General features: G+C 40.5%; 1 protein-coding gene across 1 annotated transcript; it reads right to left on the reverse strand.

The window, feature by feature from the left end:
- Window positions 1–24,495, reverse strand: LOC121935709 (glial fibrillary acidic protein). The gene is made up of 9 exons (XM_042477508.1): window positions 23,965–24,495; window positions 19,162–19,222; window positions 16,490–16,585; window positions 14,517–14,678; window positions 13,495–13,620; window positions 12,636–12,856; window positions 11,501–11,544; window positions 5,028–5,113; window positions 1–1,836 (listed from the first exon to the last, which is right to left on the reverse strand). Exons 1-9 carry the CDS (start codon window positions 24,465–24,467, stop codon window positions 1,795–1,797), a joined length of 1,341 nt encoding a protein of 446 aa, XP_042333442.1. The 5' UTR covers window positions 24,468–24,495; the 3' UTR covers window positions 1–1,794.
- Window positions 24,496–25,352: the final 857 nt, after the last annotated feature.

Below are 25,352 nucleotides of genomic sequence, written 5' to 3' on the forward strand. Positions count from 1 at the left end.
GAAGGTATCTCTGCCACAATGTGAAGAGAAAGCCTTCTAGATTGTTCCCAGAGGACCTCTAGCTTCAACAACTGACCCAGAAGACAGGCACTGAGGAAACAGTCTTCTAGGGAAACCACAGCTTTCTCTTCAGACAGCAACAGCAAAGCCTTATTCTGCAATTCTCTGGCCACTGTTGTACACTTTCTACTCTAGGCACTGCTGTGTTGCCATGACTTACATGGGCATAGTTATGCCAGACTAGAGGATCTTAGCCAATGTGTCACTGTCACTATACTTCTTGAATATCCTAGCTTTCACTTTGTCCTTAACTTGCTACTCAGTCCTTCAGTCTCATTTACGCAAGCCTTCTTCATTTTCCATAGTACACCATCCACCTGTACATCTTGGAAGTCACATGATTGTTCTGCAAAGGTCAAACGGCTAGTTATATTCATCTGCCCTGAATCCTAGTGCATGTACCTCATAATGCATAAGCTATCCATTAGAAAGATTTCTAAAGGTTATAAGAAGGCAGGCTGCAATGTTGGTCTAAGACTGGTGAGACTCAGGTTCAAATCCCCACTCAACATCATAAAGTTCACACGTTGGCCTTGGCCACTCAGTAATCTCTCAGCCTAATCTAACTCACAGGATTGTGGTGAGGAACAAGGAGTGGAAAGAACACACATCACCTTTATCTCCTTAGAGAAAACATAGGATAAAAATGAAATATAAAACAAGTTATACATATTTCAATCAAAAACCAGCTAGCCATCAGTCCTGCTGCAGACCTTGATACAATGGTCCATATAAGAAGAGAGTTGGGAGGGTACTCACATGCTACAGAGGAATGCAAGAAGCAGTCTGGAGCTGCTCCCAAACACAAAGGGAGCAGACACAAAACATGTTTTAAATTTCCCTCTGCAGCCGTAACACCCAAAGTACTTTCAGAAATGCTAATAGCCCTGGAAGGCTCATCCTTGGCTACCTGTGTTTTAACAGCTATGTCAGAGATACTAATTCAACAGTGACCATTCAACTAACAACCTGTGTTAGAACAATACACCTGGCGGATTTTTGCCTGCCATATAGTTCTTAAACACATAGATTACTTCCTAGGAAAAGAAGTTGAAGGTGGGGGCAATCCAAGTCACAGCAAGATGGAGTGGGTGGGCTCAGATGAACAATTCCATTCCCACACTGATCCTGATTAGTTACTAGGTGATAACCTACTAGGGAACTCCTTGATCTAATGACTGTATTTTCAGGAACATAGGCCTGTCTTGAGTTACTGTTCTTCCATGTCTCTGGTTCAGTTTCTCTCTCTCTCTCTCTCTGTTACAAAAACCATGTGTCATTAATCATCAATAAAAACGACTTCTATTTATTAGCAAATCTATTGAGAAGCATCAGATTTAGGCGTTAAGCTCAAGGTGATATCCAGACAAGCTACAGCCTAGTTTAAACAGCATGACCACTGTATACTTTGAAGGGCACAGAGTGGCTGACAAGATGAGATATGGGAATAGACCCCAAACTCACATATTATGAACTGAAGTGATCTACTGAGGCCTACTTGGCAGCTGGTTATTCTCACTCATGAATAGTTAGATTTCCAAATGTTTCCCACCCATTGCTGGTTCCCCAACAAAGACATATTCCATGTGGTTGCTGCATAATCAGAGTTACTTTGAGGCCATGGCACTGAAGCATCAGAAGCATCAGAAAGAAGCAAAGCTTTCCTAGCATTCTACAGCTACAAGTGTCTTCATCTGTTCCATTAATGTAGCTTTTACTTCATGGCCTCGGGCTTCATGCCACTTCTTTGTGCTCCTGGGTGGACTCCTTGATCACCTGTAGGCAAAGAGACGAATGGAGAATTACTCAGCCCGCTTGGTTACTAACCTAGCTTTTAGCTGTCATGGAATGTTTCTTATTGATTTGACAATGTGTATCCCATCTGATCCTGGAAGCTAAGAAGGGTTAGCTCTGGTTAGTACTTGGTTTGGAGACTGCCAATGAATACCAGGTGCTGTAGGCTCTATTTCAGAGGAAGGAACTGGCAAAACCTCCTCTGAGTATTCATTCATAAGAAAACCTTATGAAATTCATGAGGCCACTATAAGTTGACAGACAACTTGAAGGCAAACACACACATTCCTTTCCAATTGCTTCAAGTTCCTTTCCTTTCCCTTTCTCTTTATCCACTACTCAGAAATAAATAACCTGACAATCAGTTTTCATGAGATGTGGGAGCAGAATGCTGGTGACACTTAACTGAAAATTCTTGTTGCATTTGTATAAATGTGCTAAAGGAAATAGTTCTTCTGGAGTGTAGTAGGACAGAGCTACAAACTATACAGTTGGCCCGTCTTATACATGGATTTTTTATACACAGATCCAAGCATCCACGGTTTGAAAATGTTCAAAAAAGTATAAGTTTCAAATATCAAACCTTGATTTTCCATTTTTTATAAGGGACACCATTTTGCTATGTCATTATATTTAATGAGACTTGAGCATCCACGGATTTTGTTATCCACGGGGCATCTTGGAACCAAACCTCAGCATATAACAAGGGTCCACTGTACTAAAAGGAAATAAGAGACTTAAATCCCATGCAAAATAAAATTTTACCATGACAAATGATGCTCCAGGGAGAAGTTAGAAAGGAAGAATTTATCTAGAGGAAGGCAAAGGCACACCTTCTCTCAACATATCTTGCCAAGAAACCCCCATGACAGGAGTTGCCTTAAGGCTTAGGGTCTAAGTTGGAAATGACTTGGAGGCACACAACAACAATGTAAAACACAAGAGGGCGCCTGAAGACCTAGCTCAAATTTCAGCTAAGCAAGTATTTTTTAACAATGTTCACCTGGTAGATATATATCTTTTTATAGGACTAAACTTAGGGCAAACTGGACATGGCATGGGGAGCCATAATCAAAACTGTATATTTTAAAAAGTTATGGGGAGTGGATTTGGATCTGGTGATTTAGGTTGGAATCAATGAAATCTTATTTCAAATAGAATTTGTTACACTTTAAGGTGCCTTAAGACTCGGTTGTTAGCACAAGGGGAGAGATTTTAACCCTTCAAATGCACATACCCCACATTTCCTGTTTGAAATGTCCCCAAAAGCATCTGGTTTTCCTCATGAGACTAACAGTAGATTGGGGGAATTGAGCCAAACTGAAATGGAGGAAAGGAAGAGTTGCTTTGCCCTACACCAGGAATATACCTTAGACCAACCCACGTTGGCAGCATTTTCATTAAGAACAACAGCAGGAGATTCACTATTGATCTCCCAAGAACATAATGTTTAACTTGGCTCTAAGGCGGGGACAGGGAAAGTGTGACTGAGGGTCACATATGGCCTTCCAGGCCCCCCAAGGGATATTTAAAAATAAATAAATCTGGAAGTTAATGTGCAGCAGGTCACTTTCTCTTGTTGTTTTTTTAAAAAGCCTGTCCTGGGCCTAAAATAACCAGGGAAGGGAAATATGGCAAAATTACCTCCCTATACCTCCATAAGGATACATTTAAAAAATATTTTGGGGTCTGTGTGATCCAGAAAATAAGGGGCACACACCCCACAAAAACTGGCAAAATGAATTTTTTCCTGGGAAACACATATATTATATGGAACTGTTCTTACATGTAACTAAGCCATACTTGTGTATTTCACTGCATACCAGTGAGCAATAGCTGGCATACATGAGTGTAGTGGCATAGACACTACGCTACAAAACAAGAAATTCCCTGTTCGAATCTAGCATGTATTTGCTCACTAGACTGCCTTTAGTAGGGTTGCCATAATTCTTTAGTCACTTCTTCTCTGCTTCAGTCTCCCATTTGTAATATGGGAACATCGGCTTACCTTGTAGGGTTGCTACAGGAATTACAAAATGACTTATGCCAAGGGCTTGAACACTCTTTGTAAGTACAAATACTTAACACTTAACTGAAAATTCTTGTTGCATTTGATTACCATTCACTTGTGCATTTACATTAGAATGAGAAGTTATGGCTTGATTTGTTATTCTTTCCTGGTTAAGATACCAGGCTATTTACCAGACAGTATGTGAAGAAAATGCAATCTTGGGTAGTGCACTGCTTCAAACTAGTAGCATAATTTAATCTGCATGCTGAAAGAGTATAATACTCAACAGTAAAAGAAACTACTAGTAGGAGAGCCAGCATGGTGTAGTGGTTTGGGAATTGGACTACAATGCTGAAGATTAGGTTTCAAATTCCTGCTCAGCCATGAAAACCCATTGGGTGACTTTGGGCAAGTCACACTCTCTCAGCTTCAGAGGGAGGCAAAAACAAATCACCTCTGAACAAATCTTGCCAAGAAAACACAGTGATAGGTTTGCCTTAGGTTTGCCATAACTCAGGAATGACTTGAAGGCAGACAAAAATGACAAGAAAACCCTATGAAATTTGTGGGGTCACCATAACTGAACAGGTGACTTGAAGGAACATGTGTGTGCGCACATGTGTGCGTGCACACACACACACACAAGCTTCAAATTTGAGATATATAAGTAATTGATAACTGAAGCACAGAAGGTCAAGGTTATTCATCATATCAAAGCAAAGACATCAGATCCAAGACTTGAAAGGTATGATAATTCCTCAGTGCTAGTGAGAACTCAGTGCTGGCGAAAAGGATTGCCGAGGAACGCAATATTATTATTACGGTCCTAGTAAACAGATCATATGAAGAAAGGCTGAGGGGAGGTGGCTGTGTGGTCAAAATTAAATTTAGTTCAAGATATATTGTCAGTTCACAAAGAATCTTGGTACCTTCATTCACCCAAAGATGATAAGAACTTCCTGAATAAAAGAGTAAGAGTAAGAGAAAAATGAAAGAAAAAGACAGATATCTAGAAAAACTGAGAAATGTCTTTCCTTTGGTGAGGGTCGGTCAGCCACATTAATGGAATTTTCAACTATTTGGAGACAAAAGGTTGAACTAGATATTTCACGTTGAGTTTTGTAATCAGAAGTCTTTATTGCCATGGATAGGCTTTTCTTACCTCTCCATCTCTTGTCTCCACTGTTTTGACCACAATGCTCCTCTTCAGTTGAGCCTCAGAAACAGACTTTGTGTCCAAGCTGGTTTCTGGTAGGAGCAGGGAAAAAGAACAGCCTGATTATTGCCATAGACTAGAAAATATGGAACTGTGACTTGAGGACCACTAGTCAATAAACAGTGATGAGACCACAAGAAAAAATAACAGAGGGTACTCTGTATGCAAAGGAATACTGAGGCACCTTTAAGACTAGCTGAAAGATAGAAGTTGGTAGCATGAACTTTCATAGACTTGAGCCTACTTCCTCAGATGCATTTGATGGAGTGGAAAGCCCAGTGATAGACCCAAATAGCAGTGCATGTGAGAATGTCCACAGAAGTGCAAAATTTTGTGGGTGTGGAGATGAGGTGACAAGTTCATTTTTAACAATGACGACAAAGCAATGATGTTACCTGAAGCCAAGGTTAGTAGACAACCTTGTCTCCTCATTACTACACCCACAAAGTTTTGCATTCCTATGGTTGTTGATTTATTAAGCCTGAGTGAGTACAAACAGTTTGCATCATAAATATTCAAAGTGTTGTCTCCACTGATAAAATACTTAAAAGTGGACCAAAGGGTTGAGAGAGACTGATAGCAGAGTATTCAAAAATTTAAGATTAAATTAAGTGGTATTTTGGACTGGAAATAGATTTGGCATCTCCAAGATGCAAACAATTAAAAGATCTCTGTGGAAGTTATCTTTCTGAAAAGGGGAAATAAATATTGTCCCTGATGCTAGGCTTTAAACAGAAAGTGGATTTATATGACATCAGAAACATGACTGCCAGAAAAAGGTCCAGAGCTAGCCTACACAAAACTGACTCTGTGCTTATTGAGATTCAAGCTTCAATATTTGAGTCATCTAACCAGATTTTAGAGTTAAATAATGTGTAACAGAAGGTAGTAGGAACCCGCAGAAGAAACTATCTTTGTTAAGATTAGAGATTACAGGACAAGGATCTTATTTTTAAAAGCTTGATGAAAAACAGTTCAAAGAAATCATGGCCACAGTTCAGAATTTCACCATTATACACAATTATCTCTGATAATTTGAAGGACATGAATGTTTTATGGCAGGATTTAGAAAAGGCACAAGGAAAAAAAACTATGATGATGGAGTAATTGATGATTAATCGTAGGATGCACAGATAAATTTGAAAGCTGTTCTAGAAGAGCTGACTGATTTAAAACAGATATTTTTCAAAAACTTAGGAAGATCTTATCACCTCTGAAAAATTTGAAAACGAGATTGAAGCAATATGTAGGAAAAACTTTGCTTGTGCACAGAGGAAAAAACTTTCAAGGTATGTGATAATTCATTTCAAACATAAAAGCATCAGAGATGAAATACTGAGAGCATACTTTAAGAAAAGGCTTAAAATAAATGAGAATGAAATAGTTATGTTTAAAGAAATTCATGCAAGAATGCTAAAAAAAACCACAGAGTAGTAATTTTTGGTGGAGGCACCCAGAAAACAAGATATACAGTAACATTTCACTAGATAGTCCAGAGGAATAGTTAACCACTTATGCAGGTTAAAAATATGCTGTAAACTATTTCGAGACAGTAAGAGATTTGTTCAAAATGCTGGATCAATAAGAGGCTCAATAAAGAGACATTTAAATGGCTGAAAAGCTGATAAGGATAAATAATAATAACAAATAACAAGCTATTTTAATAAAACAACTAAAATGAGACTGAAAAGAATTTCATGGACTGTAAATGGACTGAATTCACCCAGAAAAAAAGGGAGGGGGAATGGCACTTAAAAATAACACCCAAACATTACATTATTTGTCTTCACGAGAGTTGCATAAGAAAAATAGGTTGTCAACTTTTGCAATATCAGGTTTGGGCCCCGAGTCTGTGTTCACAATTAAAAGCAAAAGAAATGGAGTAGTCTTTTACATTTATCAAATATTACAACTGAAATTGATATTTGAAGATGAACAAGGAAGATGTATAACTGTGGAAATCTACTGGAATGACAAGATAATGCATTGAATGCGTATTTATGGCCCCAATAATGAGAAATCATAGAAATCATAGAATCGTAGAGTTGGAAGAGACCACAAGGGCCATCCAGTCCAACCTGCTGCCATGCAGGAACTCTCAATCAAAGCATCCTCGACAGATGGCCATCAAGCCTCTGTTTAAAGACCTCTAAGTAAGGAGACTCCATTACACTCCAAGGGAGTGTGTTCCACTGTCGAACAGCCCTTACTGTCAAGAAGTTCCTCCTAATGTTGAAGTGGAATCTCTTTTCCTGCTCAATATGACATCCCTTCAAGTATTTAAATAGGGCTATCATATTACCCCTTAACCTTCTCTTCTCCAGGCTAAACATCCCCAGTTCCCTCAGTCGTTCCTCATAGGGCATGGTTTCCAGACCCTTCACCATTTTAGCCACCCTCCTTTGGACAAGCTCCAGTTTCTCAACATCCTTTTTGAATTGTGGTGCCCAGAACTGGATACAGTATTCCAGGTGGGGCCTGGCCAAAGCAGAATAGAGTGACACTATTACTTTCTTTGATGTAGACACTATACTTTTATTGATGCAACCTAAAATTGCATTGGCCTTTTTAGCTTCTGCATTGCACTGCTGACTCATGTTCAACTTTTTATGAAAATTTGTTAAGTAATTAATATCACAAAAAGCTATCGCACAAAAAGCTGAAAAAGCTCGAAGAAATGGGAGTACCACTACATCTGATTATTGTGATGCATAACCTATACTCAGGTCTAGAGACTGCCATCAGTACTAAGTATGAAGAAACAAGATGGTTCCCAATCAGCAAAGGAGTATGGCAAGGCTGCATATTATCACCATAGCTATTCAACCTGTATGCAGAAAACATTATAAGCAGAGCAGGTCTAGAAGCAAAGGTGAGAGGAGTGAAAATCTGAGGAAGGAACACTAACAATCTAAGATATTAAGATGACACAATACTACTTGCAGAAATCACCAAAAAACTGGAACATATACTGAAGAGGATCTAGGAGGAAAATGCCAAGATATGCTTGATATTGAAATTAAGAAAACAAAACAAAACAGAAGTATAATGACCACAGAAGATCTACAAGAATTCATCCTAGATAAAAAGAAAATTGAAATAGTCAAGGAGTTCCCATACTTTGGATCAAACACTGAGCAGAACAGAGACTGCAATCAAGAAATTAGAAGAAGACTAAGCTATGAAAGAACTGGACTAGATCCTAAACTGTAAATATAACAACAACAATTTCCTACCCACCTCTCCCAATGGATTGAGACAGGGAACAATAACAATTAACAAACAACATTTTCAGTTAAAACACATTGGTTAAAACACACATCAATTTAAAAGGACAAATAATATGTTTGCATATTAAAACAATCCACATCTAAAATTCGTCATTTAAAATTCACAATTTAAAAATCATTTGGATAAGCTTGCAGGAATAGACTAGTCTTCAATGCTCTTTTAAATTCAGACAGAGTATGCAGCTGTTGAATCTCTTCCGGCAGATCATTCCACAGTCTAGGGGCGGCTGAAGAAAAAGTCCCCTGGCTGACGTTTGCCAACCTAGTCTTGGCTGACTGGAGAAAATTTTCACCAGAGGACCTGAGTGTATGGGGCAGATTATATGGGAGGAGGTGATCCTGAAAGTAACTTGGACCCAAACCATTTAGGGTTTTAAAAGTAATAACCAACACTTTGTATCTTGCCCAGAAACTAACTGGCAGCCAGTGGAGTGATTTTAATATTGGTGTAATGTGATCACTCTTGGATGTTCCAGTAATCAATTTGGCTGCTGAGTTTTGAACTAACTGAACTTGGTATAGAGGTAGCCCAATGTACAGCGCATTGCAAAAGTCCAGCCTTGAGGTTATCAACACTGTTGTGCACTATCATCTTTAAGGACATCAGGTAGGGCACATCTGGTGTAACAGCCAAAGCTGACAGTAAGCACTCTTGAACACACACACACGAACATTAAAGTGAGGATCCTTCAAGGCATCATACTTCTCCTCATCATGTACAGATGTGAGATGTGGAAAATGAAGAAAGCTGACAGAAAGAAAATCAACTCATTTGAGATGTGGTGCTGAGGATACCATACATGGCCAAGAAGACAAACAAATCGGTTCTAGAACAAATCAAGCCTGAACTCTTCCTGGAAGCCAGGATGACTAAACTGAGGCTGTTGTACTTTGGCCACATTATGGTAAGAGATGACTCATTAGGAAAGATGATAATGCTAGGAAAATTAGAGAACAATATAAAGAGAGGGAGATCACATGCCAGATGGTTGGACTCAAGCAGAGAGGTCACAGGCTTGAGCCTGCAGGACCTGAGCAGAGCAGTGGAGGTTAGGGGTTCTTGGAGATGCCTCATCCATGTTTATACGGTTTACTCTTATGGACTCCATAAATATTGTATATTGGTGGTATATATAATTTTATATTGCATTTTTTGTGTGTCACTTTGGCATCTTTAGATTTTATGTATTTTTCATATTGGATATTTTTATACAATTTGAAATCTTTGCTAAATTTTATAAATATGAATAAATGAAATATTCAAAATTAGCCCCAACCGTGACATGAAAGAAAGTCACCAGGCTCTCAGCCCTCTATCTGCAGCACAAAGCCAATCATTTTATTAGGATTTTATAAGGATTTCTGAGAAAGAATCAAGAATCAGCACTTTAAATATTCCTGAAGTGCTTTAAAAATGATTTGAGGAACCAGAGAAACTCCACAGCTGAGACCCACCCCAGCCAAAATATTCAACGTCAGAACTTGGGGCAGAGGGATGTGAGTTTGTAAACACCCAGTAGTTAGACATTACCTGATTTGTCATTGGGAGTTTCCCCATCTGTTTATGCTCATCTCAACAGGTTTCTTGACATTGTCTGGCTTTTTATTGTACTTTTATAACAAGATGTCAAACTGAATGATCTTTTATTTTTCTGCTCTTTAGTTGGGCAAGGGTCTTGGTTTGACTGTGGTGATATCACGTGAAGGACTAAAGGGGCAGAGCAGAAATCAGCAGGACTACTTGAAGAAGAGAAGATGGGAAAGCATGGTGACAGGAACAGTCAGGCCACCCTTGGGGAAGGCAGTCACTCAGTACTAGCCTGGCCACCTCCAATGTGATTAATTGGCTACTTCAATTAAGCAAGGCTTCTTCTTTGCTGTCATTTCGGTGGCAGGTGAAAGACCATTCTACTCCAGCAAGCTTTAGGGAACTGAATGTTAACAAGAGAAGGGCTTTTTAATAATGCTGTAGTGCTTTTTAATCTTTATTTTAAAGTAATATTTTAAATGGCCTAAATTCTTTTGTTGGTTTAATACTGTTTTAATATCAACAACCATAAGTTTTTAATCATCTGTATTGTTATTGTCATTTTCCGTCTTTCGTAAGCTGTTTTGAGTTCCAGTGTGTGAAAAAGATGACGTATAAATAAAGAGACGGACGGACGGACGGAGCCTTGTCCTAACTGGGGTTACAGTTGTGCAGAATTCTAACCCGGTTCACATTGGAACAGTTGAGAAACAGCCAGGGTGGAAGTGTGGCTAACTGAGGCTCATCAGTTCCAAGTTGGTACTCCAAGCTTACTGGACATTGAGATCTACAGTGAGTATGTCTTGAATGTTGATCCAAGCAAATGGCCTGGGAGCATCTGAGAAAGCATTATTGTTGAAAGTAAGCAAGTGTGGACTGGAGCAGCCCCTTAAATAGGAAACTAATGGCTGGGAGCCTTATAAACACAGAATCTAGGGAGAGAACACACCTAAGGTGTGAGCCCCATCACTGGGCTGAGGTAGAAGGGCAGCAGAGTGGCCACTCTTCTTTTCTCAACCTCAGGGAAGATCATTTTTTCCTTTCTAATCCCAAGTCCATTTTTAATGACACTGTGGCATAGTGGTTTGAGCGTTGGAAGATGATTCTGGACATCAGGGTTTGAATCCCAGTTCAGCCATGTAAACTCACTGGGTGACCTTGGGCAAGTCACACTCTCTCAGCCTCAGAAGATGGCAAAGGCAATTCTTCTCTGAAGAAACTGGGCAAGAAAAGCCCATGATCGTTTCTCCTTAGGGTTGTTACATGTCAAAAACGACTTGAAGGCACACAACAATAAATACTCTTCTCAGAGCCTTCTGGACTGAACAAGGTGGGTGAACAAATATATATAAAATATTTTTTAAATGCTCATTCTGGTTGTTGTGCCCCCCACTTCCCTTCTGATATATTAAAATGTATAGTCTGGAATTTCCACAGTGGCACAATCCTCTTGCTACCAATGTCTCCTCCAAAGGAAAAAGAATGCAAGACCAACTTTCAACCTACTCAGGGGATGGAGAAGCAAAGCATCTAATCCTTTACAAATAATGCTGTCCCAAGTATGGGTGACCATGTGGTGTTTGACTCAGTGGATCCCTCACCTCGGATTTGAAGGTTGGAGAAGGACTGCACTGGGATGGTGATCCTGCAGAAAAACAAGAAAGGGTAGAGGAAGAGAGTGATTTGGGAATAAGATCACAATAGTCCACCACTCAGCGCCTGATTAATTCATTCTAGGCTTTGTTCTGGACAAACTGCAACATCTAAGAATCTGAGCTGAGAAGCAACATTCTCACAGACTAGGTGCTCAAAGTGATATTATATAGAAAAAACAACCATTTTACAAAGCTAAGGACACCAGTCATAAGCGGAAATGCCTGACTGTACTCATAATATTATTGGATTCGGAACCTACCAAGGAAATGGCAAATGTGTGGCCCTGGAAAATTAGGTTCAAAGCTGATAGTACTTGACAGATTTTCAATTATTCAGCCTGACTGGCAACAGGTTAATTTAGGTTGCATCTACACTACAGAATTAATTCAGTTTGAAATCACTTTAACAGCCGTGGCTCAATGCTATGGAATTCTGGGATTTGTAGTTTTGTGAGATATTTAGCCTTCTCTGTCAGAGAGCTCTGTGTCATAATAAACTACAAATCCAAGGATTCCATAAAATGGAGCTATGACTGTTAAAGAGAGAGTGTGGCAGCACTCTCAGTGATTCATTTTTCACATTCTTCACAACACTCCATGATCCACCTTCTCAGCTTTCTTTGAAAAAAGCCCCAAAGTGGAATGAATTGGAAGAATGCTGAGGTGAAAAAGTGAAACGTGCTCTCTCACCTGTAGTGTAAAATAGTACAGTCTATGCTCCCACTTCAGAACACTCTCAGCTCATTGTGCTGCATAGAAAGAGTAGGAACCCCTTCACACCATACTATGATCTTACTGTAGTACTATGATTCCACAATAATTGCCAAAGTTCCATTCTGTGGATTTCTAGTATCTGCAGTTTAGGGAGGGGTATTGAGAATTCTCAGTCAGGAAACTCTAGTCATTTCAGTAATCTAGCATCTCAAGAAACTATAAATCCCAGGATTGCACATGAAGTATCCATGGCAGCAAAAATAGAATCACAATACTCTAACTCTGTGATTTGAAGGGACCTCAATGATGAAAGGTGTTACACTATACTGCAGATATATGATATGAAAAGTAACTTTGTAGGTCTCACCTGCTTTCTTCTCCCTCCAGAAGTTTGCGGTAAGTTGCAATCTCAATGTCTAATGCCAATTTGACATTGAGGAGGTCCTGGTATTCCTGGAGGTGATGGGCCATTTCTTCCTTGAGACTCCGGGTATCTTCCTCCAGTCGAATCACTGTGTCCTGATAGCTGGCAGTATCAAGGGCATAGCGGTCTTCCATCTCCCTCAGCTGCCTCTCCAGAGATTCATTCTGTAATGAGAATAATGGAAGAGTTTCTGATGAGTGCAACAAGGCAGTGACCTGTTACTAACCTGCACAGGGGAAGGGACAGCCTCTGCCTGCGGTTAACTTGGTAGATTACGAGTGCCACCAGCAAAGTCAATGGCAACAATGCTGGTCACAGTTTGGAGACAGAATGATGTACATTTTGGGACAATATATGTTGCTTAATTATGACTTAGTTAATATCCTGTCTTTCTGCTAAAGCACTCAAGGCAGTTTGTAGTTTAAGAGAATGATTTACAATCTAAGAGTCATGGTCCAAAGTGAAAAATGAACAGAGAACAGTTACATAATGGTTATTGCAGGAGCCAATTGTGGAAAGGGAAGAACCAATGGCTGTGGACCCTCATTTCCTCATCTCACCTTCTGCTGCTGCCAGGTGGAACCGTCATTAACCAAGGAAACCTTCGGGAAGGGTCCAAATAACAGTTGGATTCAATCAATCTAGTGGAGGGGCTTTACTATCTCATCTCATCATCTGATGTAGCCAGCTGGGATCCTACTGATCCCCCCTCCACTTTATTGGAGTTACTCTCTGGCTCTGCCCACAATAATTGCATGCAACCAGGCCCATCCAAACCTTTCTCAGCATCATCTCCACCTACCGATCCTCTCAAGGACTCCAAATCGCAGGTGAGGGCCTGCAGTTGTCGGCGGTACTCATTGGCCTCTTGCTTGGCTAGGCGCAGAGCCTCAATGTTCCGCGCAGCTGCATCAGTCAGGTCTGCAAACTACCAGGAAAAAGTTAAGCAAGTTAAGGTTGCAACTAGCATGTATTTTTAAAGAGAGAGAGAGAGAGCTGGGCTAATGCATGGATAGTGGCATTTCTTTGCCACTTCCAAATCCTCCATTTCAGTTCATAAGGTATGACAACCAGCAATGTTCACTTTTCCACCCATGGCATCAGCAAACTCTTACTCAGAATTGAAACTATCCCATAGGAAAGGTATCTGCTGTTACTGAGTTTGGAGCTGCCATTGTTGGTAACATAAGACAGTTCCTATTCTCATCTCTAATGCTGATGTAGCAGCCAATGGTGTTTGTCCAAAATGTCATTAATTTCTATGTCTATGCATTTGCTTTGTTTCTTGCTATAATGATTGATATGATCAGAAGTTTGAAAAATTACATTGTGAGATTACAACTTCTAGAATTACCTAGCCACCATGGCCACTGTTCCAAGCTCTGGCAGTAACTGAAAGGGAGAAGCTGAGATTTTAATTGCTAATTGTACAGTCTAGCCTGGATTCTCAGGATCAGAATAAATACCACATACCTAGCGACGTGGATGTGTCATGGGGTACTCCATCCAGTTCTCCTCATAAACAAAGTCATATCCATTTAGCAGATAAAAAGACTGGAGTATCCTAACAGCATGACTTTCCAGGACTGAACTGAAAGCTGTCAATGTCCATTTGAAAGTTCACATATCCAGTTTGAAGTATCATTCTACCCACTGAATTCCCTTTCTTTCTGATGGTGTACCTCTGTTTCTTTCAATCCACATTCAGCTTAAACCTAAAAATACCAATCAGAACTGCTTTAGGGCTGGGATTTTTGCCACATTCTTTATGATGGGACTTTCTCTCTACCAACCTATCATCCACCATGACTGGGTACTATGTACCTTAGACTTGTACCATTCCTCAGCCTCATGCATGTTGTTTGAAGCCATGGACTCATATTGGATGCGGATCTCACGCAGGGCCGATGTCAAGTCTGGCTTGGACATGTCCATCTCAATGTGGACCTGCTGCTGCTGCAGTTGCTCTTGCAGCTCCCGCAGCTCCTGAGAGGGGGACAGAAGAGACATGAAGGCAGAAACCCCACAATGGACCCCTTTGACTTCAGAGACTATATCCTCAATAGAGTTAGCTCAAGCAAACAGAAGTAGGTGCAATAATAAAATTATCCCACTGTGCTGCAATGCTTCAATTTTTAGGAGAGGTGATGGTGGTAGTGGCATGACTGAACAACTACCCCTACCTCCAAAACAAATATTGCATGTAGAAAATATAGCAGGCTAAATTAAATTTTGCAGTATCGAGCAGTTCAGTTTTTCAGCTTCATCAGCTACTTGCATGGAACCAGTCTCCGGGGACACATCTACAGGGGAGAAATAATACAGTTTGACATCACTTTAACTGCCATGGCTGCATCTTACAGAATCCTGGAATTTGCAGTTTTGTGAGGCACCAGCATGGCAGAGAAGGCTAAAGACCTTGTAAAGCTACAAATCCCAGAATTCTATAGGATGGAGCTACAGCACTTAAAAGTGGTGTCAATTTGTATTATTTCTACAGTGTAGATGCACCCAGGATGAAAACTAAAAAAATAAATTAAAATGTCATGGTGAAATGCAAGGCATTTAGTGTTAATGCTTAAGTTTTTAAAACTAATAAATAAGTACATTGGTACTTTGATCTCTTTCCAGCCCAGTACATACAAGTAGGATGAGGCAAACCTCTGAAACACCACCACTATGCAGACTAACCAAAGGGAAAAACTCTATTGACAATGTGTTTTAAAAATATCCTTCTTAGGATTAGTTTTAAAAGCTGGAGGACTAAAGGCTCATCCATATGAGGTAAATGTGCCAAAAGGTATGGTATCTGTATTTTTAAAAAAAACGCACACATTCAAATAATGCTTCTCCAGTCCTGGTCTATTTTCTAGTAGTTGCTGGTCCTACCTGCAAAATTTTATTTCAATCCTCAAATGGGTTTCTTTTTAATTCTAAGACATATTGGTTTGGAGTATGTGTCTCTCTTCCTAATTTCATTCTTCAAACATTTATGTCAGAGTTATAGTCCAGCACTGCATTAGTGAAATAGCACTTTTGAATTATAAGTCTAAGAATTATTATTATTAATTATTATTATTATCATTCAGAAGAGTCTGAAGCGAAATGTGAGTCATGCTGAACAGTACTCCAGCCCTGGAGGTTTCATCCGTCAGAGAATTGAGGGGAGGATAAAAATATAATAAAATAAAAAAAAACCAGTATAATTAAGAGTTAGCTGGAAAATTAAACATCAGTTATGGTTAGTGAGCCAAATGAAAAACATTGGCTTTGCTAACAATTACAATATGGTTCCTATTGGCAGAAAACTGAATTCAGCCAAAGATTCATCACCTTCATCATTGTACCGCAGTGGGAAGCCACTAGGGATGGAAAGATTATTCCAAAAAGAGATGAAAAACATGATTCTCAAATGTCAGGAATAATCACAGTTTAGGACTTACTCTGAGCAAAATTTATACACACATACCAGACATAAAGCAGCATTTTCTGTGCAGGAAACAGCATTCTCTGCCCAGAAAATACTATTTCAGCACAGAAATATTATTTTTGGTACTATTTGCTGCATGTAAATTTTGCACAAAATAAGTCCGAAACTGCAGTTGTCAAAGATTTTCTGGTGATAGGAAGAGTATTGCTAAAATTATTCATTGCTTTCTTCAAAAGCAGAACTGCCTAGGTGTTACTACCATAGCAGCCACCCCACCCCATTTTCATTCCCCAACCTCTGCAGGCTGCTCCTAACCACTTTAATACAATCAGAAATAACATTCTGGGTACTTCCAGTTTTTGTGTACCTCGTCATGGACCTTCTTTAAGAAGTTGATCTCCTCTTGCAGAGATTCAATTTTGCGTTCCAGGTCTATCCGGGCTAATGCAGCATCATCAACATCCTGTGGGGACAGAGAAACTGGGAAATGAGAAGGAAAACGAGTACTAGTCAACCTGGTTTGGACTCCAGAAAGTCGTAATTGAACTCAGGGAGGAAGACTGAATGGGAGTGCCATGTGCCAGTTTTAGATCCCGCTTCTCTGTTATGTGTGGACAGAATCTTCTTGGTTACTTACACTGGCATCACCTGTGCTTACATAAGTGTAAGTGCTTCGTTGGACATTACACAAGGAGGTATCAATTACACCCTTGTGCAATGCCTTTTCCTGGGCTGAGCAACAGTAGCTGTCAGCTGCCTAAACCCACCTCTGCCAATCTCATCCAAAAAAAACACAGGTTGGCTCTGTGTGTAGTGAGGGAGAGAAGCTGCTCTGTACTGTCACCAGACCTGCAACTATTGCAGTTGCAGACCTCCAGCAAAAGTGCGCTGGTGGAATATTATGATCCACTAGTGTGAAACAGGATCTTGACCTGTGCCTGATTGTAGGTCCAGTGATAATCCCCCCGAAGAGCTGAGGCTCAAAGGACTGACTTATACAATACTTTGCTGGCTGAAAAACAAAAGTAGGCATAGATCAAGCCTTTCTGGAAGAAAGGCAGCAATACTTTGACCATTAGAACCCTAGATGCACAGCAGGCAGAAATTCAACATTTCCAAGTTTGGGGGACACAAGAGAGGCAAAAAGCTGTATTAGCTAAACTTCTGCTTGCCACTACACTTTTTAAAGATATAGAGCTATTGGAAAGAAAGAAAGAAAGAAAGAAAGAAGAAAAGTTTAGCAAAGCAAATAGGAATAAAACAATGAACTCAACTGCTTCTTTCTCACTAATTCTTCATTGGTCCTCTCTTTTACAGTATTTCATTGTTTTCTGTTCACTTGCTATGGCTACAATATTTAAGAATGACCACTAATTAATAAGATTCTGTTCCCTCCAGGGAAGGCTTTAATTACTAGTTATGCCTTTGTAACCAAAATAATTTCTCATTGTTTCTGCTTTAATTTTATGGTTCTATTATTTCAATCATAACATTGCTGTCCTTATTAAAACATAGAAATAAAATGTTTTTCTAACTACAAAGTGGAAAGTGGTAATTAAAATTTTTCTCCTACTCCCATATTCACCTGGGAAATGAAATAAGGGCAACTCAGGAGTGCCATAGTATGAGAACAAGATTAAACTTATTAGAAAAAAGGGGGCAAGAAAGAAATCGCTATTTAAAAGAATAAAAGAATTGCAAAGTTTCCAATTCTGTAATTTTGTTCTTGAACACACAAAACCTCCACAGATCAGGTCTGGAAAAGATAGGAGGATAAGACAGCGGAATAGCAATAGCATCACCTAAGACAAAGGTAGGATACTATGACTACCTTTCTTGATAAGATGGCAGGCTGGATGCCACTCCAAGCCATCTTCCTCTGTCATTTTCTAATCTCCCCACTTTGAAGATGCCGTTTTCCCATTCTCCATGAATAGGGAGACACAGAGTCCCATGCTTTTTCTCAGCACAGCAAATGGTCTTATGTCTGATCTCAGATTGGATGTAACAGAGGCACTCCTTCAAAATCCATTTTATTCCCAGTAGAAAGCATAAACAGGGCAGTGGAGAACTTCAGCTCCTGTCTTGGGTCTAAAATCAGAGATGGCAATGAAGCTCCTTTCTGCTGTCCCACTTGAGTTCCCATGAAGCAATGCAAGTGGAGCAGGGCAATCTGGCTGCTGTCCCTGGTATCTGACTGGACATAGCTGTGAGATTACCCTGACTCTCAGATTCCTCACTAGGGTTTCACTTATATGCAGCTTGCCTCCTAAAATGGAAATGCAAGAATTTCCCCCAACTTGGAAGCAGAGCCTCATGAATGAAGAGGGGTAATTTACTACAGACTAAACAGCTTGTCTGGAAAACAGTCTTGAGTAGGGTGTCTGGGCAGTAGGATTCTTGATCTGCCTTGCTGGATACCGGCCTTTTGTACACCCTTTCCTTTATTCAAGGGGCAGTCACAGCAAAGTCCTTGGCCTTCATCATAAAAGAGAAAATGGACATGATCTGTTTATTTTTTTTCCTGAGAAATCAGGCAATGGATGTTATAACATGTGCTACAAATCACTCAATTTCAGCACTTGCATAAGACCCACCCCCCATTCAGCGGTGTAGCAAATGTAATCACACCTGAACCAGTTTCATGAAGATAGTCTATGGCACAGTACAGACCACCAGGAAATGGTGGCCTGCCAGCACTCGTTTTTTCTCTAGAGGGATAGCGCAGCCCCCAAACCGTGCACAGTCACTCCGGAGTAAAAAGAACCCAGTATTTCCGGGTTCTTTTTGTGGCACTGGAGTGACGTCGCGAGTGTGCCAGTGGCGCACTCGCGACATAAGCGAAGCACAGCGACGTGTGGTCACCGCGCGGTGCTTACGTCAAAATGGCTGCGCTGTACTAGGGTTAGGGACTGTGAGGTTGGTGCACGATCCCTAACCCTAAAATTGGCACAAGCACGGCGTTTCATGCCCATTTGTATCGGGCCAATATTTCCCTTCTAGAGCTCCCAGTTAGGATTTGTCATCTTGCCACCTCACCTGTCGGTAGGAAGACAAATTGTTTTCAGCTTCAAGACGCAGATTAATCTCATCTTGTAACCTTAAATGAGAAAGAGGGAAAAAAAGTGGGGAGAAAAATCAGGCAGTCTTATTGAATTATTGGCTCATCTCTTCCACAAGGGACCAAGACCAAGGGAAAGCACATCAAGGTCAAAGTGTTCATGAAACACTGGAACTTCTGCCTGCTTATGTACTTGCTCACTCAGCCTTGCAAGATTTCTGCCCCTTTGGTTCCTGTATACAATGATGTCCATTATTATTAATTATTATTATGAACAATAATCTTGTGATTAATATAGGGGGGGCCCAGAAGGACTCAAGTAGGATGAGCGATACAATCTCTATCTCTCCTCAAGCTTAGAAAGTAGTGGGGTATTTGATCAGTGCAACAAGGAGGGGTGACATACACCCCACATTGGAAACATGTTGTCACATTTATTTGTGGGAAGGTTGAGAAAGCAACTCCCACCTTCGCTTTTGTCACTGTCAGGTGTCACTGTCACCCTCGCTTCAAGTTGGTTTTAGCATTCAGTTCCTGTGGAAGAATGTTGGGAATACACAATCATTTCCAGCAAACCATAAGTCATAAAAAGTAGGGAATTGCCTCCCTTTCTCCTTTTCACAAAGGCTTTTATTAAAATACTGTGGCAGTCCTCCGAATACAAGAGGGGGAATAAAAAAATCCAGTCTTGTCTGTGGGTGGCCCCATTTTACTAATCTCCTGATCAGCAAGGACCACCAAGTTTGTAATTAGAGGGAATTAATGAGGAGCTGCAATGAAATATTACAGGGCATTGGAAGCCTGAGTTAGTGTTGCAGAGCAGGGATGGGTAACTTGTGGCCTTAGGGCTATATGCAGTCTTTGGCTTATTTGTGCACCTTCAGCCTTATTTCAGAGGCTCACTGAAAGTGATCAACACAGACTTTTTGTCTGGAACACAACTCCCAGAATACTCCAGCCACTAAGGCCTAATTGACCACCTACCAAGAACAATTTTTCTCTGCAAAGACAATTACACCCTCCCAGTTGGTTAAAGGACTGTGTGGGTGAAAATTTAGGTCATATTTCCTCCCTATTCCCTGTTCCCTTACCTAGTAATGACAATAACATTATTTTATAAAGCCCTTTCCCCCAAAGGGTGGAACATCAAACATATATAATCAAACAGGGATGATAAAACACAACATGCTAAAATGCTAAAATACTAAAATAATATGCTATATACTACCTGCCTTCTGACACCAGCTTTTAGTGTTTCAACCTTCTAATTTTGCTTCCTCGGATGCCCTCCTACCTTTAAACAAACACAGCCTTTTGAGGGCACAGGTTTTTTTTAAAAATGAATTTTTAATGAAGAATTAACGAGGGATTAATTTTAATCTATTTTTACACCCATGAAACTAATTATAAATGTAATTTTAAAGATTAAAAATACCCCTTTAGAACCCCTCAGTGGCCCTCAAAGACTTGACCAATTTAAAAGGTGACCTCTGACCCTGGCAGTAGTCTACCCTGATTCAGAATGATGAGATATTAGAAACCTGGATTGCACCGTTTCCTTAATTGTAGTTTGTTGTGGCACCAGATCTTTCTGAAAGAGAAGGCTAAATGTCTCACAATACTATGATTCCCAGACTTTCATACCATTGAGCCATGGCAGTTAAAGTGGTGTCAAACTGGATTATTTCTGCAGTGTTGATGTAGCCAAAAGTAATATAACAAGTAGAGACAAAGTTAATTTACTGGTATGACAGAAGACACATAGGTAGACAAATATAATATATTTCCTTTCCTTTCCTTATAAATCTTAAGGGCAGAGGTAATCAAACCGATATAAATTATTTGATCCTTCCAAAAACTGCTGAACTCCAGCTCCTAGCCATCCATGGTTAGTCCCAAATAGAGTAGTGTATTTAAACCAAGGCTGAGCTGACACAGAGATAATTTGAATTGATTTCCTGACTCTACTCTAGTTGGGACAAACAACAGAATTTAGGCTTTTGCCCACATAGGCAAAGACAAGAAGGCTGGAAGTTGTTGTCCCAAGTACCTGAAAGGACACACAATTCTCATCTCTTAAAGAAAAGACAACAAACAACAAGTTATCTTTGAAATACTGGAATGAAGAACCACAATTCGTTTAGGATTGCCCAACGGGATCTGGTGAGAGCCAGTGAGGTGTAGTGATTTGAGTGTTGGACTAAGACTCTGGTGATCAGGGTTTGATTTCCAGCTGGTCTAGATCAATGGACATAATAGTGCCACTCTATTCTGCTTTGGTCAGACCTCACCTGGAATCCTGTGTCCAGTTCTGGGCACCACAATTCAAAAAGGATGTTGACAAATTGGAGCATGTCCAGAGGAGAGCGAAAAAAATGCCTTATGAGAAATGACTTAGGGAGCTGGGTATGTTTTGCCTGGAGAAGAGATGGTTAAGAAGTGATATGATTGCCTATTCTAAGTATTTGAAAGAGTGTCACACTGAGCATGGAGCAAGCTTGTTTTCTGCTGCTCCAGAGACTAGAACATGGAACAATGGATGTAAGCTACAGGAAAAGAAATTCCATTTCAACATTAGGAGGAACTTCCTGACAGTAAGGGTTGTTCGACAGTGGAACACACTTCCTCCGAGTGTAGTGGAGTCTTCTTTGGAGGTCTTTAAACAGAGGCTGGATGGACATCTGTTGGGAATGCTTTGGTTATGATTTCCAACATGTCAGGGGGTTGGACTGGATGACCCTGGGTGACCTTGGGCAAGTCACATGTTCTCAACCTCAGGGGAAGTCAATGGCAAACCTCCTCGGAACAAATCTTGCCAAGAAAATCCTAAAATAGCATCGCCTTAGGGTCTTCCTAAGTCAGAAATGACTTGAAGGCACATAACAACAAACAACAATTGAATCTGGCATAGAGTTCTCCTCACCAACCAAACCTCAGCTTTCAAGCAAAAGATGTCTCTTTCCAACAAAGCAATTGGGACAAGAACAGAGCTGAATGCTTCTCCGCCTGTTCTCTCCTTGTGAGGAAATAGTCATGTGGCAAGAGGACAGCTGTGACTGAAAGTTGCAGTTTGAAAAGTGAAAGAGGACAGGTACCTTTGTCTCACTTTTGAGAGCTTTACAGTACCTTGTCCTGCTCCAAGATCAGTTAAGGATTAAAGTTATAGAAGCACCATCCTGAACCCAATCTGGCAACTCTACTTCTTTAAAGATTACAATAATGAACAGGAATAAATTATATTTAAAAATTAACATTCTAAGCTATGCACATGTTTTTAAAAAGCTGTTGCCACACTTTAAGGTTTCCAAAAACTGCAGTTTTTTGATTTTCAGGACTAATAACCTGTGGCTATTGTTTGGACCACAGTGATAAGAAATATTCAGTGTGGGGCATCTGACACAGTACTAGAAGTAATTAAAGGGTCTAACAGTGTCTAACATTTGCACAGGCAAGAGCAGAAAATATTATATGGTGACCAAACATTTGTATACTTTTGGAGGAATCTATCACTATTTATGACATTAGATTCAACTGCCAGTCTGGTCAACCTCTATACATGGAATGCATATTGTTCTTCCACTGAGGCTGCAAAACAATTGGGCTGCCCCTAGAGCTACTGAGTACATGTTTTACTCTTCTTCCAAATTGATTCTTTCTGTGCCTCCTCATTGTGAAACTGGAGTCTTTTATGGGTTTTTTTGGTGATACTTTCAGAAGAATTTTGCATAGAATGCATTTTGTATATGAAGAGTTGAGTACAGTATAAGATACTGGGAAGAGAACATCTGGTCCAACTCCTTATCCCCAGACAGGTTCAGCACTTTGGATAGTTTCTTTAAAGTTCAGACAAAACCCAAGAGCAGGCTCATCATTCCACTGGCTTGGGAAATACCAGGTCCAAATGCAACACAGCCTTACAGGAAAGAGTGGATCAATAAAAGGTACCCACAAAAGAAAAGGCACCATAGCTGCAGTTTTCAGACTTTCTATTTTTTTTTATTGATTAGTATCAAATTCGCAAGGAATGTTGATTAGATCTGCTGGGCTTCATCTTAATTTCCTGGTAAATTCAAAATGTGCCCTGAAATAATCCCCACTCCCTTTGTGGCTTTGTGCTGCAGAAGACAATGAGCACTGGTGGGCAGGCTGCCCATTATGGCCACTTGCTGGCCATTATGATGTTCTCATTAAACAACTCCTAATATGGTTCAGAGGAACCACAAGGTTTCCCATAACTGTTCTGAATCCTATTCTTTATAAACCAGATTTTTCCTAACTTGTCACTTTCTAGATGTGCCATGTAGTACAACTCACATCACTCCTAGTCAGCATAGACTCTATGCTGTGGAGAGTGCCAAGTTAGAAGAAGCTATTTTAGACCAGTGTTCCTCAAAGAACTGCTATTGGTCCCTGGCAAGATTCCAGGACAGTAAATGACAACTGCAGTCAACAAGTGCTAACATGGTGCTGGTCCCTTGCACACTGGTGAAAAACATTGCTGCTCCCCTGCATTAGGTATCTTAAGAAGCACTGCTTTAGATAACTCAAGTAAGTCAAGACAAGACAAACCCCATCCTGAATAATTCTGTTCCATCCAAGGGATAATTAGAATTGTAGTGTGCAAAATCGACTAAAAAAAGTAATCAAAAAACAATCTCTCTCTAAGTGACAAATTTCCCCAACACTCCTGTATATTGTTTTCCTGCTCCATCTCTCTCTTTGCCCATTTCAAGATACACCACTACCACACCCAATCAAGATCCTGTAGACAGTTTTCTTACTTTTGCCGAAGATTGTTGAGGTCCTCCAGCAAGTTGTCCCTCTCGATCTCCAGCCGAGCCTTAGAATTGGAGAGTTGATCTACTTGGTGGCGTAGCTCCCTCACCTCCTCCTGGTAGATATCAGCCAACTTGGTGGGCTCCTTGTCTCGGATTTGGTTGAGCTCAGCTACCAGAACTTTGTTCTGCTGCTCAAGGAAGCGGACCTTCTCAATGTAGCTGGCAAAGCGATCATTCAGCTCCATCATCTCCACTTTCTCATTGGTGCGGGTCTCCTTGAACTCAGTGTTGAGAGCATCAGCCAAGGAAAAATCCACCTTCTCGGGATAGAATTTAGGGCCAGCACGGAAGCTGAGGCTGGAGGTCTTCAGCTTAGTGACAGAGACCCGGCTGGTGGCACTTGAAGGCAGGTACCTGCGGCCAGGTGAGAACCTCAGGGCATGGTGGACAGAGCCGGTTTGTGAGCCAAAGCGTCTCCCGTAGGATGACAGCCTCTGCCCTTCCATGGTGAAATCCCTTCTCCGGGCTTTGCAGGCTCAGACAGCCTTCTCTCTGTGTGCTGCAAAGGGTTTTTATACAAGAAGGTTAACCATCCTTGGGCATTTGCGTGTGAAGGGCTGGAGAGGGGAGGGAGGAATGGGTTGTATGCCAGATCCTAACATCTCACATTGACTATGCCAAGTGCCCTGTGCCCTGGCATAGCAGCAAAAGGAGGACATTGGGGAGAAGCTTAGACATTTCTTGATGGAGTAGAGAGAGAATACACTTGGATTAATGATGTATTTGTACCCATCTGTAATGACCAACATAATTCTCTGTTACTGCACATCACTGTGGTGGGATTGCCACAAAACTAGGGATACCCCCTTTGCCTTGGAACCACAAGGGCACTGATCACAGAAACTCAGTTAATCTCTCTCTCATTTTCACACTGAAGTGGTTCTTGCAATGCTTTGACCAGAATGCTCATTTACATGACAAATGGCACTCCTCTGCTTGTATAGCCAACAATCACATAATGGTCATGTTTACATGAATTGCTAAGTTCTAGAAAGGCTCAAAGGCAATTGAAGTCACCTCAAAGATGTAAGCTGCCTGTCCAGAGAAGGTTTGCTCTGGTGAATTTTTAAACTGAGTTTTTAGTTTGAGTCAGCTCTGTCAGAAAGCCACATTGTGTGGTGTTGAAACTCTGTGCCCTGTTAACAGTACAGTGGGCTCTCGGTGTCCACTGGGGTTAGGTTCCAGGAACTTCCATGGATTCTAAAATCTGTGGATGCTCAAGTCTCTTTATATACAATGGCAAAGTGAAATGGTGTTCCTTATATAAAATAGCAAAATCGAGGTTTGCTTTTGGGAATGTAGGTTTTTAAACAACATTTTCAAGCTGTGGA

This window comes from Sceloporus undulatus, chromosome 6 (genome assembly GCF_019175285.1).
Source record: "Sceloporus undulatus isolate JIND9_A2432 ecotype Alabama chromosome 6, SceUnd_v1.1, whole genome shotgun sequence".
In the NCBI taxonomy this organism is placed as follows: Eukaryota; Metazoa; Chordata; class Lepidosauria; order Squamata; family Phrynosomatidae; genus Sceloporus; species Sceloporus undulatus.

Excerpts from the sequence above, each read along its gene's own strand:
- LOC121935709 (XM_042477508.1), bottom strand. The coding sequence starts at position 24,467 with ATGGAAGGGCAGAGGCTGTCATCCTACGGGAGACGCTTTGGCTCACAA. Across the intron at positions 13,621-14,516 it reads AGGAATGGTACAAGTCTAAG|TTTGCAGACCTGACTGATGC; the intron begins GTACATAGTACC and ends TTTTCCTGGTAG. Across the intron at positions 11,545-12,635 it reads CTGGAGGGAGAAGAAAGCAG|GATCACCATCCCAGTGCAGT; the intron begins GTGAGACCTACA and ends GTTTTTCTGCAG.